Source organism: Syngnathoides biaculeatus, chromosome 3, assembly GCF_019802595.1.
Source record: "Syngnathoides biaculeatus isolate LvHL_M chromosome 3, ASM1980259v1, whole genome shotgun sequence".
Classification (NCBI taxonomy): domain Eukaryota; kingdom Metazoa; phylum Chordata; class Actinopteri; order Syngnathiformes; family Syngnathidae; genus Syngnathoides; species Syngnathoides biaculeatus.
The window spans coordinates 925,097-941,314 of record NC_084642.1 but is presented as its reverse complement, the minus strand read 5'-3'; the positions used below and the strand labels follow the sequence as shown (position 1 = coordinate 941,314).

The 16,218-nt window shown below is 50.6% G+C and overlaps 1 protein-coding gene across 1 annotated transcript in view; it reads right to left on the bottom strand.

Moving 5' to 3' along the window:
- Window positions 1-77: 77 nt before the first annotated feature.
- Window positions 78-16,218, bottom strand: part of LOC133497480 (mucin-2-like) — a 30,970-nt gene continuing 14,829 nt past the window's right edge. The window contains exons 28-47 of the mRNA XM_061813374.1: window positions 15,991-16,194; window positions 9,477-15,908; window positions 8,933-9,180; window positions 8,687-8,864; window positions 7,668-7,915; window positions 6,463-6,646; window positions 6,086-6,275; window positions 5,623-5,795; window positions 4,950-5,019; window positions 4,752-4,861; window positions 4,645-4,676; window positions 4,041-4,212; window positions 3,873-3,968; window positions 3,687-3,727; window positions 3,396-3,608; window positions 2,832-2,930; window positions 2,617-2,745; window positions 2,056-2,095; window positions 1,861-1,981; window positions 78-355 (exon numbers count right to left, since the gene is read on the bottom strand). Coding sequence (XP_061669358.1) covers window positions 169-355; window positions 1,861-1,981; window positions 2,056-2,095; window positions 2,617-2,745; window positions 2,832-2,930; window positions 3,396-3,608; window positions 3,687-3,727; window positions 3,873-3,968; window positions 4,041-4,212; window positions 4,645-4,676; window positions 4,752-4,861; window positions 4,950-5,019; window positions 5,623-5,795; window positions 6,086-6,275; window positions 6,463-6,646; window positions 7,668-7,915; window positions 8,687-8,864; window positions 8,933-9,180; window positions 9,477-15,908; window positions 15,991-16,194 — 9,167 coding nt within the window. The 3' untranslated portion in view covers window positions 78-168. The remainder of the gene's footprint in view (window positions 356-1,860; window positions 1,982-2,055; window positions 2,096-2,616; window positions 2,746-2,831; window positions 2,931-3,395; window positions 3,609-3,686; window positions 3,728-3,872; window positions 3,969-4,040; window positions 4,213-4,644; window positions 4,677-4,751; window positions 4,862-4,949; window positions 5,020-5,622; window positions 5,796-6,085; window positions 6,276-6,462; window positions 6,647-7,667; window positions 7,916-8,686; window positions 8,865-8,932; window positions 9,181-9,476; window positions 15,909-15,990; window positions 16,195-16,218) is intronic.

The following is a 16,218-nucleotide window of genomic DNA, read 5'->3' as shown; positions in this document are numbered from 1 at the left end:
AAGAATTCCGTCTCGCTTGAGATATTTTCGAAAAGTGCTCAAATGTTAATGATCATCATAAATCATGACAAAAGTGCTCATATTGCATCACGGTTGTTTTATTTTGCGCACAGGACAGTTCAAGTCGGCGAGGAACAACAAGCGGTGGAAAGGAAGCGGAAGGCGGGCTCACGGGCGTCTTTCTGGCCCCGCAGCCCCGCAAGCCGTCGGGGCGCAGTGACACGCTTCCACCACGGTGGCGCTGTGGAGCTGCGTGGATCCGTCGGGGCAGGTGAGTTCCACCTGCCGCCTGCCGGTGGCGCTCTCGTGGCAACAGTCGCACTGGCGACTGATGGCGTCGGCGGCCGCGGAGTACCTGAAAACGGAGTTGCGGTTCGCTTTTGTACCTCCTGCATAATCAATCCTACTTCATGCGACAATCTAGTTGAAATGAGACGCCGTTAAAAATGTCAGTTTGGGATTTTCTGCTTTTTCAATTCAATTCCGACCAAGTTGAGAGAGCTTTTCATTCAAAGTTGCGCGAGTATTTATCCTGCAACCTTTGGATTGTGATGTCAAGGCCTGCAAAAAAAAAAAAAAAAGGTTTTCAATCTTTTTCTTCTTGGATTTGAATGGAAAATATGTACTAATGAAATCACACGTTTCATTCTGAATGACATTTTAAGCGCAGCCGTTTTAGCGTGGCAGGCAGACGTTGACACACAAAATGTGCTGAATTGTACGGTTACCCGTCGCCTTGTATGAAAATTACTTGCAACTTTCACGCTAACGCTAACATTGGCGGAACCCCTCCCCCGACAGTAACCTCAAAGGTCAAGTGTCGTCAAACGGATGATTTTTGGTATATTATATAATGGAAAACCCCACAGCCAATACGCTCCCGTGTGTGTTTTTTCACCACAAAATTTTGACGTATGTGGCTTTTTGTAACTCCCGCCATGAAAATCCTCTGGAGGGATTTGTTTTCGAGCAGAAGCAGGAAGTGACGTACAGGACAGAGGCGCCCCCGAGTGGACTCGTTGGTTTCCATGAGTTTTACCTGCGGGAAGGTGGCTAGCTCGTCGTTCCTTCGTGTTAGCCAAAATGCCGGCTCGTTGCATCGCCGGACTCTCGGGAGGACGGATTTACCCTTCAGAAGTTTGCGAGAGACCCGCTTGGTCGTGAAGAACGGATTGGGTTCCAAATGACAGGCAGGTGTGCGTACAGCTCCGAAAACATGATAAACAAATCGTTTGGGGCGGACCACGTCATCGGTCTCTTCTCACGGCGTGCGCGTCGCCCAGCCAACACTTGCCGGGCTCCACCTCCTTCTTAGACGCCACCACGGCTTCTGCAGAGGCTGCGCGACGGGGGCGGCTCTGAAGAACCCAGCCGACGACGCGTTACCCGGTCGCGCGCTGCGGCTCGACCGTGACTAAAGCGGCACCGCTCGGCTCTGTCGTGAGCCACGCCGGCCGCGGGAGGGGATCGGACGGGAGGCGGTTTTGCCGTGATCGGATGTCTTCTGAATATGGCTCGAAACAATAGCGTAATATTGCCCCGGTAACTTCGCTCGGTTGCGTGGTGTGAAAAGAGCTGCGGTGTCAGAAGGGGCGTCGGAAAAATCCGAATAGCGGAAGCGACGATGACGTCAAGGACAGAGGACGCCACTAACACGGCGACCACGAGGGACGCTCAATTGTGCAACTTTGTGCACGGATGACGCGCTCTCCACTCGCTTTTTTTTTTTTTCTTTCCCGTATCGACATTGAAGTGAATACTGTGATGTGTATTTTTCATCACAATGTTTACAGGGATGACACCCGGGCTTTAAACATCAGGCGAATATGCAACTGAAAGGGCAAAGGTCGGTCGGCTCACGTGGACGAACTCCAGCAGCGTCCGGCGCAGGAAGTGACGTTGACGGGTGCGCCGCTGCGACATCCGTTCACCTCCAAGAAGCTCCGGCGCGTTCGCACCTGGCACGCGTCGCGCAGCTCACCTGGAAAACACGCACAAAAGGAAGAAAGGGACGGCGGCGCTGCCCCGCCGCTTCGGCGACAAACGGAAACTTACAACGTCGGCAGCAGCCGCGGGCGTCCGTCGTCTCGCTGCCCTGCAACGTGAACATCGGCACGAGAGAGGAAAGAAGCGTCCGTCAGGAAAACGCCGCACGCTTCCTGCCGTCAAAAACTCCAAAGGTGCAAAAATGACCAGACAAAAAAAGGATTTCAATAAAGTGAAGAGCAAAATTCGCAACCATATGAGGAAAATTGGCTGCTCACTGCTGAAATGAGCGGGAATCGAACCGGAGACCCAAATGTGCGACACGCCAGCTTCCTGCCAAATGCCAACTTCCGCTAACGTCGCCATGATGGGCGACTTCTGGTGTTGGGAAAGAGGGCAACGATTTTCGTTTTCTTCTGGGGTCACTCGCCCCAAAACGGGGTCGGGCGCGATGAATGCGAGCCAACGCTTTCCAGAAGTTGGAAAGGTTCTTCCGTGTTGACGGCGGGGTTTTACTTTGAAAGGATCGTCTCCCCTCATTGTTCGGGGAGGACTTCTTGGAATTCTTTGCGGACTCCGTGAGCGCTTCCCCAAATGCAAAGTTCTGGGATATAACCGAGTGCGACTCACCGGTTTGCAGTACAGCGGGTCGAAGGGGGGGCAAGCGGTCTTGGTCTCCTTGGTAACCGGGTGCCCGTCGACGCGTTGGCACGTCAACGTGGTGCAGGCGTCGCCGGGCCACAGGAACGTGCCGTTCACCTGCGAGAGAAAGACAAGCCCAGGAAAACGTGACGGGCGGGCGGGCGGGCGTCGTCTTTTGTCGCCTCGTTTTGCGTCGACTTCACCGCTATGACGTGTGTGGCGTTGTCGGGAGTGACCACGACGCAGCTGGTTTGGACGCAAGTGCCGCAACATTGCGATGGCGCAACTTGGTACTGGAAGCCCTGCCGGAACAAGAAGCCAGAAGTCACCAAAACCGCAAGCGGAAACCAGAGTCGCCCGCTCCCGCGGGGACCGGACTTGCATTCATTTGATTTCGAGAGCGCTCGAAAATGGCTGGCCGTAAAAAATGAAGACGGACACACGGACAAGACACGAGTTCAGGTCGCAGGCTGTGCCGGACCCTAACGGATAAAAAGCTGGTCTGGTCAAAAGGTTTCCACGAACTGCGCGAGAGGATTTGCCGCGCCGGAGTGCGGCCGAGGACGAGTTCGCAATGAAACGTCGTCCACCTTATTTCGGCAAATTCCTCGCTTGGAGCGCGACCGAGCACGAGCGCAGGAAGCTGCTGCTCGAAGGCAAAAAGTTCAGCTCGGAGCTTTTCACGCCAGAGAGACGGTTTTTTTGTTTGTTTTCAACTTTCCCGGGGACCCCGCGGAAGGATTCGAGTGTTGTTGTTGCCGTCGAACCCGAGAGCAGTTGCGGTTGCATTGGACGGGGGCGCAGATGATGCCGTGGAGTCCCGTGCGAGGATCGGCGACGTCTCCGCAGACACACTCTTGGCACGCGCCGGCGCCGGCAAACTCCGGTCCCGCCGGGGGCGCCGCCGTCGTCCGTCCGAGCGGCTCGGAAATGTCGACGAGTGCATCGGACGCTCGCGTCATCTTGATCTCGGCGCCGGGCTGCAAACCGCAAAAAAACGCTTGTGACGCTTGCGAGTACGATGGTGATTCCGCGGGCACGTGCGTCTGGGCCTTCACCTTGTACTCCGTCATGTTGCGAACGCACACACCTTTGGGCTCTGCGCACAAACCCGAGCATCAGGTTGCGATCCACATCACGGCATCGTGAACATTTGAATTCGCTTCTGGATTCATTCCGGCCAGCGTAATCTACGAGTCACACGTTGCGAGCCGGAACGCCGCGCGTGTCATCCGGTGACCTACCGCAGGTGTACGCCGGGCAGCAGGTGCCATTTGTGAAATTGAGACTGAAACCCGGCGGGCAGACCGGCGGTGGCGGGCACAGGTTGGCGTGACATTCTGTCAGTGGGGGGGGGGAAACAAAGCTTTGAAATTGCCGTCACAGGCGCAGGTGACGACGTCGCCGCGCACCGCACGACTGCACCACGCAGCAGCCCTCGACGGCGGCGGCCGACCGCTGGCCGGGTCGGTCGCAGGTAAGGTCGGCGGTGGCCGGCGGGCACCGCACGGGCTGGCAGAGGACGCTCAGCGAGTCGCCGTCGCAACTGCACGTGTTGCAGTCGCTTGTCCACACGTCGCCCACCTGGAGAGGAAACGGGAAGATGAAAATGTGCCACCGAAACGTTTCGAGGATGACAAATTCATGATGACGCTTCTGAAAAATGATCCGCCAACATCCGAAATGCCAAGCAAAAGCAACTAAACCGCACACACAAAAAAAAAAAAAACCCAAAAACTGAATAAGAAACTGAGCCAGACTGCAAAGAGCAAAAAGCCACAATTTGCGTACGGTTGGAAAAAAATCCCCCAAAACAATTGCAAAGGATCTGGCAAAGTAGCGAGACCGGAGTGGAGGCTGGGAGGCGGGGGCGCACTTTTGCGCCTTGAGCCAACGCACGGCACCAATTTGACTTCTCAAACGATGAGATAAGCGCATTCAAACGGGTGACGGAAGCTCAAATGAAGTCGGAGCTTCGGCAGAAATTGGCACCGTCGAGAAAATCCGGGCCGGTACCTGTTTGGGTTTGCCATCCGGTCCCACGCAATCTGACAAAAGATGAAGACGTGGTGAGCGACAGACAACCAATCAGGAAAGAGATGACCAGCGGGAAGCGGACTGACCGCACGACGTGACGCACGTGTCGTGAACACTGTTGAACAAGATGGAGTCCTGCGCGCAGAAGCAGCCCTCCCTGGTCCCGTTGGACTGGGCCTGGAACTTCCTGTTGTACCTGAGCACCCCAAAACAAATTCCCGTTCTGGCTCGGCTCCGCTCCACTTTGCACCAACGGCAGATGCAGATGGGTTTTTTCAGATCACCTGTCGTTGCACGTGGGCTCCACCAGGGGGCCACACGCCATGTAGACTTTGTCGCCGGGACACACGAGCTCTGCAGGTGACACCAACACCACCACAACATGAAAAAGCCGTCACAAATGGATCCGCGACGGCCAAACGTTGCCAGAATTAGACAGGGTAGCAAAAGGAAATCTTGACGATAGCTGCTTCTGACTGGGGTTCTTTCGGGTAAATTCCCTGCTGGGCGTTTTCCCCGAAAGGGCTGCCTCGACCCAAAATGCTCAACTTTGTCTTCAATTTGGGGTCTCGGTGTTTTCTTGGACAGCTTGCAACGGCCATACATCGACTCATCCGTCCGTTTTCCAGAAGGCCTCTCTTCATGCCGGTCGCCTAACCCTGCCCGGAGCTGGCGGTGGCTAGCCAATCGTAGGGCACGCATAAACCGGCAATTTTCATTCATATTCACTCCGAAATTTTCTTCAGTTAACCTCCTCCCCGAAGCAGGTGGAGGGGGTCGTGCTGGGAAAGCCAACAGGATCTAAGTTAGCATCACGATACATACATCCACGTACCCAAATGGTAGCCAAAGCCTCCAAAAAGGCCAATCATTTGTCAGGGCGCTCACGCGGTCAAGTACTCATCGAGATCCTTTGCGGGTCGGACCCTTAAAAAAAAAAAAAAAAGTTGCTCTCACCGCACTGGCCCCGGGTGCTGTTCCTCCAGTCCACGCAAATCCCCTCACTCGAGCACTGGGCGGCGTACGCCTCCAAACCGGAGCAGGAGCGGTCGGCGCCCCCGCAGACGTCCGACACGCAGGACGCAAAGAAAGGTTCCGGAGGCACCAGCGCGTGGCACCCCGCAAACACGCTAAAGAGGAATCAAGATATTAAGACCACAATCTCGACGTCTTGTGACGGTTTGTGTTCCTACAAAGATCAAATGAACACGGAGAGAAACGACCGCGCTTCACGAGTTAAAGATTAGCCTAATCCTGACAACAGCTAGCTTTGTTAGCATAAGATCTTGATTGATTATTTGGGAGTCAAACCCACGCCCTGAACCGGAACACGCAACAGCAATTGTGGTCCGTGCACAGCGCTTTGCTTCCGCCGGGCTGTTCTTTGAGTGCTGTACAGATACAACGGAGTCGAGTTCACCTGCTGGTGATCAGGTCGCAGATGGCCGGCTTGCAGGTGGGCGAGGGGGTGGGCGTGGTCACCGGCGACCCGGTGGGGGTGACGCCGCAGGGCGTTCCCGGGACCAGCCAACGGTCGGCCGAGTCGGAGCAGCTCTCGACCTGACCGTTGGGGGATCGGCAGTCGTCGTGCTGGGAGTTGTCGCACGTCCCTGGGAGATGACAGCGCTAGCTGACGATTAGCTGACGCTCGGTTGGGAATCCGAGTCCCTCCTGACATTTCAGTGTGTGAACTACAGTCGTTTGTCAGCTACTAGGTAAAAATCCGCCCACAGCGATTAGGAAGTAGGCAAGGAGTCAGTGATGCACAACCCAGTGTGAAACGTGATTGTCACTCACCACACTGCCCCTCTGTGTTTCCAGCGAACAAGGAGTTTGGCAAATGGATGCTGAAGGACGAGCCCCTGTAGCGCACCTGGCTCTGGATTTCCGGGATCTCCAGTATGGTCATCTGATCCCTCCCGGTCAGGCGCAGAACTGAGTTACTCCAGTCGGACAAAATCTGTTTCTGGTTGATGAACGCCTGAAAGAAACATCACGATTCCACGAGCTGATACCGTCCAAGGTTTACGGCCAAGCGTGCCAGTTAATGGTGTCACTCATCCCGGTCACGTCGTTCTCAGGGCGTTGAATCAATCACGACTGGACTGGTCTGGTTGTCTTAGAAGATGTTTTTCCTCTCGTGGCGAACGGGCTTTGTCGGTTCATGCGACGAGGTTTAGTCAGGTCGGTCTGAGAAACAGACCTTCGTTTGGAGCATGAACGGTGGCGTTTTTCCACACCAGCTCAGGCTCGTGTATCCCGACCAAGCCGCGGCGCACAAACTAAATGAAGCCTGCACGGACGAGCGGCAAAATGTCTTCTGTGACAAGCGCAACGGTCCGGTTCTGATTGATTCGCTACTCAGAGAAGGTTTAGAGCCAAGTTAGTCAGGCAGTTTTGATCGGCGACGTCTGTAAACGTTTTGCTTTTTTGTGGCTAGGTGGGGAGGGGCTACCGGCAAGGCGACAGGCTACGTCACACTGGGTGTCTCTGTCCCCACAACGGTGGGACGAGAAGGAGTAGTGCGCCACCTGAGAGCGAGAGACTGGTGCCCTTTCACCTAGGCGGGGTGCGCACTCTCCTCAACAGTCCGGCCAACTAATGGCGCCAAGCCTGAGACTTCTGACGGCAGGTGACAAATGCCAATTGGTCGGAACAACGACAACCAAAAAACTGGACTGATCGGAGCTCCAAAGTAAGTTTTCTCTTTAAAATCTGGTGCCATTGTCAAAATGTGCATCTGGGCAAGCTAGCACAAATATTGAACGAGCAGATTAGTTTCGTCAAAAGGGAAATGGGAAAAAGTGGAGGATAGAAGAGGAAAGACACGCGTATTTCAGAGACGACATCGGCAGCCTCCTGAAAGATTCCTGCTAGTTAGCCCCCATCCACCCAAAACGGCTTAATCCGCGCTCAAAACTATTTCCAGACAGCCCGAGCACGCAGCATTAAAAGAAAAGCGTTGGTGGGGCTGCAAGGGTCCCCGTGGCGAGAGTGCGCACCACATTCCTGACAAGTCCCGAAGTCTTCCTCCGCGTCAGCACCACTCGGTGGGATTTGTAAGCGACGTTGAGAGCCTGAGGACAAAAGTCGCCGTCTGGGGGGTGGCAGTCGTGGTTGTCGATCACCACGGTCAGCTCGTGCTTGGCTGTGATCTCCTTGACCAAGTAGTAGGAGCAGTTCTCGTGGAAGCTGTAAGACTTGCCGTCGAAGGTCGAGAAGTGAGACTCGCCCCAGATGCTGCACACGCCTGGGGGGGAATGAAAATGTCTGATGCCAAAACCGAAATATTTGACAACCATTTTTAATGGCTTCTTAAAGCATACGCACGAGTCCAAAACGAATTGGAATTGAACACCTTCAGGAAGCGGGACACACCCTGAACTGGTCGCCAGCCAATCGCGGGCCACGCCGAGACAGACAACGGCCGCACTCACAATCACACTTTTTTAGGGCCAATTTAGAGTTGCATGTTTTGGGGGCAGAGGGAGGAAACCGGCGTGCCCACCCGGAGAAAAGCCACGCAGGCGCGGGCAGAACCCTGCAAACTCCACAGAGGCGGGTCCGGGATTGAACCCGGGACCTCAGAACTGTGAGGCCAAGGCTTTCCCAGCTGATCCAGGTAGAAATATCCAATGTTTAATTCTCTTTTGTTTTGTGTGTCAGGATCAGCGTAAAATTCAAGTGGGAGTGACCAATGAACGTCTTTTATTTGGAGAACGACATGGATGAGCAAGCGAGTGGCCAAAGAACACGTTAAATGTGTCCCACGTTTGATTGTGTTGTCAATGTGGTCAAATTCTTTTCCAAAATGTTTTCCACTAGTCATCTGTCGGCCTTTTAATTTGAAGGGTAGCGCTCGAAGAGTGACTTTGAAATGATCTTGTTAAGACTCGGGATCGGAGTTTGGGGTAGACAGCGTTCACTGCTCGAACTTTCCCGACCACCAAACAAGTATCACCTGAGATCCAGACCAAAGAGAGCAGACTGAGGGGATTCCAAGTCAGAATTCCAAACTTACATTGACATTCATAGTGGAAGCAGCATCCGTCGTCGTCGTCGTCGTAGACCTTGACGGCTTTCCTCCCGTTGGCGCAGGTTAACGGTTGCGTGGTAGGACAGGCCGTCGCCGACTCTGCGATCACGCCATTGACACAGGTCGCCGACGTGCAGTTGCCCACCTTCCAGGACTCTCCATTCTGTCGGGCAAGACCAGAATCCTGGTGAGAGACAGCGCTCGGGAAGCCCGATGTTATTTTGATCCGACCTTTCTGGGTGGAGACGCTTGAGAGCAGTCCAGGGCAGTCGTGGAGGAGGAGGCGCCGTTTGCTGCCGTTGTTGTTGAAAGTGAGGCCGTCGTAGTGGTGGCCCGAGACTCTGAGGAAGTAGACCGCGCGGTGGTGCTGGGCGCGTGCGTTGGACACAGGCTGGACCGGGTCTCCACTTGACAAGATGCATTGCAAGACGCGACGAAACACCAACCTAAACCGTCACTCACATTGTACACAAAATCACCTGCAAAATGAACAAAGAAAGATTATGCCACGTCTTGGACCTTAGACGCAGCCAATGGAAATGAAAAGGACACTCGTACCTTGACTTAAGACTTGAACTCGTTCTGTCTGTGACTGGGTTCCTACCTCAATTTATCAGTACGTCAAATAAATGTATTCTATTTCAATCCCATCACTGTTCTCTGTTTCAGACTTTCGAACCTACTAATGGCTAAACAAAAAAAAAAAAAGATTTAAAACATCCAAATTTGGGGCAGTCGTAAGTCAAGGTACCGCCGTCCAGGCAAGGTAACTCACCGGGACGGTACGCAGTCCCATTAAAAAAGCAGAAACACAATGTCGTAGTAAACGGAAGTGAAGACGTCGAGGCGGTTGTTCTGGCTTGACCGCTTGTGGTTGTTCCACTCGTGTACGCAGTCACGGTGCCAGGGAGTGTTTGCGTTGTGGCTCTGCTAACGGTTGTCCCAGCAAGACGCGTTGGAGTCCCAACAGTTGTGCTTAAAAGCGAAGGTTTTGTAATCACGACTGTTGTTTGTGGCCCTCCGGTGAAAACGCCCTCAGTGGTTGAGAATACGCTGGTAGTACGAGCAGAGGGCAGGGATGATGTTGTAAAAAAGGTTGCGTTGGTTGTTGGGATATTGGAGAGTCTGATTGTTGTTGAAGCCTCACGATTCGCCGTTGTTCCCTCTCTTGCGCTTGTCCCTCCAGTAGTGGCGCTACTTCGACTTGATGTTTTTGTTGGAACCTCGCGAGTAGTACCACTGATAAAGGGTTGGGATGTTGTTTCTTTGTAGTCATTAGTTGTAAAACTTGGGATTGTCGTTTTCCCAAGAACTGTGCTTCCCTCGGTTGTTGAGCCAGTTGTGAATTGCGGTTGGATTGTTGTCTCACTCTGTCCAGGTGTTCTCTCTCCAGTTGTCGTTTCTGCATTTCTGGTGGTACTTTGCCCTTGGGTTGTGGTTGGAACTCTAGTGGTTGTGGTACTAAACGATGCTTGGGGAGTTGTACCTGTGTATCGTGAACCTGTTGTTGTTTCACCAACAAAGGTGCTAGAAATAGTTGTTTGACCAGTAGTTACTTTGTGTGTGGAGTCACTCTTGACTGTACTTCCCTCAGTGGTGGTTATTCCTCCAGGGATGGTGGTAGTTACCTCTTTGGTCACGGTTGGAACTTTTGCGGTTGTGGTTCTAAAAGAGGGTTGGGATGTGGTTCCTGTGGATTTGGTAGCTGTTGTCGTTTCACCAACAAGTGTGGTAGAGATTGTTGGGCCAGTGGTGAATCTTGATGTTGTTATTGGACTCTTTGCTGTTGTTTCCTGTGTGGTGGTTGTTTCTCCAGGTCTATGGGGAGTTCCCCCTTCAGTTGTCGGAACCTTAGTCGTTGTGGTGCTAAAAGAGGGTTGGGATGTTGTTCCTGTGGATTTGGTAGCTGTTGTCATTTCACCAACAACTGTGGTAGACATTCTTGGACTAGTGGTGAATCTGGGTGTTGTTATCTCACTTTTTACTGTTGTCTCTTGTATGGTGGTTGTTTCTCCAGGTCCGGTGGTAGTTTGTCTCGAAGTTGTTATTGGTATTTTAGTAGTTGTCGTACCCACAGAGGGTTGAAACGTTCCTGTAAACTCAGCTTGTGTACTTGTTAAACCTGGAATTAAGGTTGTTGTTTCTCCAACAACCGAGGTAGATTTAGTTTTGGTACCAGTGGTGAATCTGGCTGTGATGGTGGTCTCTCTGGGGCTGGTGGTAGTTCCCCATTTGGTTGATGTTGGAACATTTGTAGTTGTGGTCCTATTAAAAGAGGGTTGGGATGTTGTTCCTGTGGATTTGGTAGCTGTCGTTGTTTCACCAACAAGTGTGGTAGACGTTGTTGGGCCAGTGGTGAATCTGGGTGTTGTTACCTCACTCTTTACTGTTGTCTCTTGTGTGATGGTTGTTTCTCCAGGTCTGGTAGTAGTTTGTCTTGAAGTTAATATTGGTATTTTAGTAGTCGTAGTACTCACAGAGGGTTGAGACGCCGTTTCTGTCAGCTCAGGTTGTGTAGTTGTTAAACCTGGAACTAAGGTTGTTGTTTCACCAACAACTGTAGTAGACATTGTTGGGCCTGTAGTGAATCTTTGTGTTGTTATCGGACTCTTTACTGTTGTTTCTTTTGTGGTGGTTGCTTCTCCAGGTCTGGGGGTAGTTTGTTTTGAAGTTGCTATGGGTATTGTAGTAGTCGTGGTACTCACAGAGGGTTGAGACGCTGTTTCTGTCAGCTTAGGTTGTGTCGTTGTTAAACCTGGAACTAAGGTTGTTGTTTCACCAACAACTGTAGTAGACGTTGTTGGGGCAGTGGTGAATCTGGGTGTTGTTACTTCACTCTCTGCTGTTGTTTCTTGTGTGGTGGTTGCTTCTCCAGGTCTGGGGGTAGTTTGTTTTGAAGTTGCTATTGGTATTGTAGTAGTTGTGGTGCTCACAAAGGGTTGGGACGTTGTTACTCTCAACTCAGGTTGTGTAGTTGTTAAACCTGGAACGAAGGTTGTTGTTTCTCCAACAACTGTTGTTGTCGTTGCGCCTGTGGTGAATCGAGGTGTTGTTACTTCACTCTCTGCTGTTGTTTCTTGTGTTGTGGTTGTTTCTCCAGGTCTGGGGATAGTCTGTTTTGAAGTTGCTATTGGTATTGTAGTGCTCACAAAGCGTTGAGACGTCATTGCTGTCAGCTTAGTTTGTGTAGTTGGTATACCTGGAAGTAAGGTTGTTCTTTCTCCAACAACTGTGGTAGACGTTGTTGGGCCTGTAGTGAATCTTTGTGTTGTTATCGGACTCTTTACTGTTGTTTCTTTTGTGGTGGTTGCTTCTCCAGGTCTGGGGGTAGTTTGTTTTGAAGTTGCTATGGGTATTGTAGTAGTCGTGGTACTCAAAGAGGGTTGAGACGTTGTTACTGTCAACTCAACTTGTGTAGTTGTTAAACCTGGAACTAAGGTTGTTGTTTCTCCAACAACTGTAGTAGACGTTGTTGGGGCAGTGGTGAATCTGGGTGTTGTTACTTCACTCTCTGCTGTTGTTTCTTGTGTGGTGGTTGCTTCTCCAGGTCTGGGGGTAGTCTGTTTTGAAGTTGCTATTGGTATTGTAGTAGTTGTGGTGCTCACAAAGGGTTGGGACGTTGTTACTCTCAACTCAGGTTGTGTAGTTGTTAAACCTGGAACGAAGGTTGTTGTTTCTCCAACAACTGTTGTTGTCGTTGCGCCTGTGGTGAATCGAGGTGTTGTTACTTCACTCTCTGCTGTTGTTTCTTGTGTTGTGGTTGTTTCTCCAGGTCTGGTGGTAGTTTGTCTTGAAGTTAATATTGGTATTTTAGTAGTCGTGGTACTCACAAAGGGTTGAGACGCTGTTTCTGTCAGCTTAGGTTGTGTCGTTGTTAAACCTGGAACTAAAGTTGTTGTTTCTCCAACAACTGTGGTAGACGTTGTTGACCCAGTGCTGAATCTGGGTGTTGTTACCTCACTCTTTACTGTTGTTTGTGTGGTAGTTGTTTCTCCAGGTCTGGGGGTAGTTTGTGTTGAAGTTGTTGTACGTATTTTAGTAGTCGTGGTACTCACAGAGGGTTGAGACGTTGTTACTGTCAACTCAGGTTGTGTCGTTGTTAAACCTGGAACAAAGGTTGTTGTTTCTCCAACAACTGTGGTAGATTTAGTTTTGGGGCCAGTGGTGAATCTGGGTGTTGTTATCTCACTCTTTACTGTTGTTTGTGTGGTGGTTGTTTCACCAGGTCTGGTCGTAGTTTGTTTTGAAGTTGCTAGAGGTATTGTAGTAGTTGTGGTGCTCACAAAGGGTTGGGACGTTGTTACTACTCTCAACTCAGGTTGTGTAGTTGGTAAACCTGGAACGAAGGTTGTTGTTTCTCCAACAACTGTGGTAGATTTAGTTTGGGGGCCAGCGGTGAATCTGGGTGTTGTTACCTCACTCTTTACTGTTGTTTGTGTGGTGGTTGTTTCACCAGGTCTGGTCGTAGTTTGTTTTGAAGTTGCTAGAGGTATTGTAGTAGTTGTGGTGCTCACAAAGGGTTGGGACGTTGTTACTCTCAACTCAGGTTGTGTAGTTGGTAAACCTGGAACGAAGGTTGTTGTTTCTCCAACAACTGTGGTAGATTTAGTTTTGGGGCCAGTGGTGAATCTGGGTGTTGTTACCTCACTCTTTACTGTTGTTTGTGTGGTGGTTGTTTCTCCAGGTCTGGTAGTAGTTTGTTTTGAAGTTGCTATTGGTATTGTAGTAGTCGTGGTACTCACAGAGGGTTGAGACGTTGTTACTGTCAACTCAGGTTGTGTCGTTGTTAAACCTGGAACAAAGGTTGTTGTTTCTCCAACAACTGTGGTAGATTTAGTTTTGGGGCCAGCGGTGAATCTGGGTGTTGTTACCTCACTCTTTACTGTTGTTTGTGTGGTGGTTGTTTCACCAGGTCTGGTCGTAGTTTGTTTTGAAGTTGCTAGAGGTATTGTAGTAGTTGTGGTGCTCACAAAGGGTTGGGACGTTGTTACTCTCAACTCAGGTTGTGTAGTTGGTAAACCTGGAACGAAGGTTGTTGTTTCTCCAACAACTGTGGTAGATTTAGTTTTGGGGCCAGTGGTGAATCTGGGTGTTGTTACCTCACTCTTTACTGTTGTTTGTGTGGTGCTTGTTTCTCCAGGTCTGGTAGTAGTTTGTTTTGAAGTTGCTATTGGTATTGTAGTAGTCGTGGTACTCACAGAGGGTTGAGACGTTGTTACTGTCAACTCAGGTTGTGTCGTTGTTAAACCTGGAACAAAGGTTGTTGTTTCTCCAACAACTGTGGTAGATTTAGTTTTGGGGCCAGTGGTGAATCTTGGTGTTGTTATCTCACTCTTTACTGTTGTTTGTGTGGTGGTTGTTTCACCAGGTCTGGTCGTAGTTTGTTTTGAAGTTGCTAGAGGTATTGTAGTAGTTGTGGTGCTCACAAAGGGTTGGGACGTTGTTACTCTCAACTCAGGTTGTGTCGTTGGTAAACCTGGAACGAAGGTTGTTGTTTCTCCAACAACTGTGGTAGATTTAGTTTTGGGGCCAGTGGTGAATCTGGGTGTTGTTACCTCACTCTTTACTGTTGTTTGTGTGGTGCTTGTTTCTCCAGGTCTGGTAGTAGTTTGTTTTGAAGTTGCTATTGGTATTGTAGTAGTCGTGGTACTCACAGAGGGTTGAGACGTTGTTACTGTCAGCTCAGGTTGTGTAGTTGTTAAACCTGGAACAAAGGTTGTTGTTTCTCCAACAACTGTGGTAGATTTAGTTTTGGGGCCAGTGGTGAATCTTGGTGTTGTTATCTCACTCTTTACTGTTGTTACCTCTGTGGTGGTTGTCTCATCGGGTCTGGTGGTAGTTCCCCCTTTCGTTGTTGTTGGAACTTTCGTAGTTGTGGTACTAAAAGAGAGTTGGGGTGTTGTTCCTGTGGATTTGGTAGCTGTCGTCGTTACACCTACAACCGTGGGAGACATTGTTGGGCCAGTGGTGGATCTGGGTGTTGTTACCTCACTTTTTACTGTTGTCTCTTGTGTGATGGTTGTTTCTCCAGGTCCGGTGGTAGTTTGTCTCGAAGTTGTTATCGGTATTTTAGTAGTTGAGGTACCCACAGATGTGTGGGGTGTCATTTCTGTAAACTCAGAGGTTGTTGCAACACCTGGTACTGAGTTTGTAGTTTTGACAACTGTTGTGGCATTGGTTCTTGATCCAGTGGTGAATTCTGGTTGTGTGGTAATCTCACCCTCCACCGTTGTTGATATTCTCATATTTGTAGTCGTTACAGATGGCTGCGATGTTGTTTTTGTCATCTCAGATTTTGTAGTGATGACACCTGGCACTGAAGTTGTTTTCCCAACTACTGTGATTGAAGTCGCTGTTGGGGCAGTGACGAATTCGGACCTTGTTGTCTCACCCTGTCTGGTTGTTATCCCACTTGTCGTTGTCTGCGCGGTCCTGGCGGTCGTCCCCGCTTTGGTAGTTGTTGTAACCACAGAGGGCAGAGATGTTTCTTGTGCTGTAGTTTCACCAACAAATGTGGTAGAAGCTGTTGGGCCAGTGCTGAAGCTGGGTGTGGTCGTTTTCTCAACAATTGTTGTGATTGTTGATTTGGTAGTTAATTCAGGAGTTTTTGTCCCACCTTGTGTCGTTGTTTTCTCTATTGTTGTTGTTTCTTCAACTCGAGGGGTTGTTTCACCTTTCGTAGTTGTGGTACTAAAAGAGGGTTGGGATGTTACTGTGTATTCAGTGGCTGTCGTCGTTACACCTGGTATAAAGGTTGTTGTATCCCGAACACCTGTGGTATAAGTGGTTGTTGGCCCAGGTGTAAATTCAGGTTGGGTTGTCTCACGTGTAGTTATTTCTCCAGCTCTGGTCGTGGTCCCCTCTTTGGTTGTTGTGGGAACCTTGGTAGTTGTGCTACTAAAAGAGGGTTGGGATGTTCCGGTGTACGCGGTAGCTGTGGTTGTGACTCCTGGCACAAAGGATGTTGTTTCTCCAACAACTGTAGTAGAAGTGCCTGTCGGAGGGCTGGCGGTGGTTCTTGGCGTCGTTGTTGTCTCTGTCTTGATTGTTGTTCCCTTTCTGGTGGTTGTTTCTCGAGGTCTGGTGGTTGCTCCTCTTGTGGTTGTGAAAGAAGCTGCTGTCGTTTTCCCCTGGACTGATGTGTTTCCTTCCTGGGTGGTTTTTTGCGTGGTTACCTTTGTAGTTATTGATGGTGTCGGAGTAACAACTGTCGAATAATCAGATTGTCAACAATGTCAATCATCATCGTGCCGACATTTCATCCAACGATCGACCTTCGACAGTCATACCGTGAGTTGAGATTCCCGCTGTGCTGAAGGTAAACGGTGTTGTGTGCGCTGTCGGGCCGACGGTTACGAAACACGGATAAACGTGCCGGCTCACTGTCCCGTTGGCTCCGCACGTCGCTGTAATGCAGTTGCCCAGCCCGTCCGTCGTGTTATAGATTGTGGCGCCGTAAACGTATACTTTGCCCTTGATGAAGCAGGTGCAGTCTGACATTTGGGAATGTCGCACAA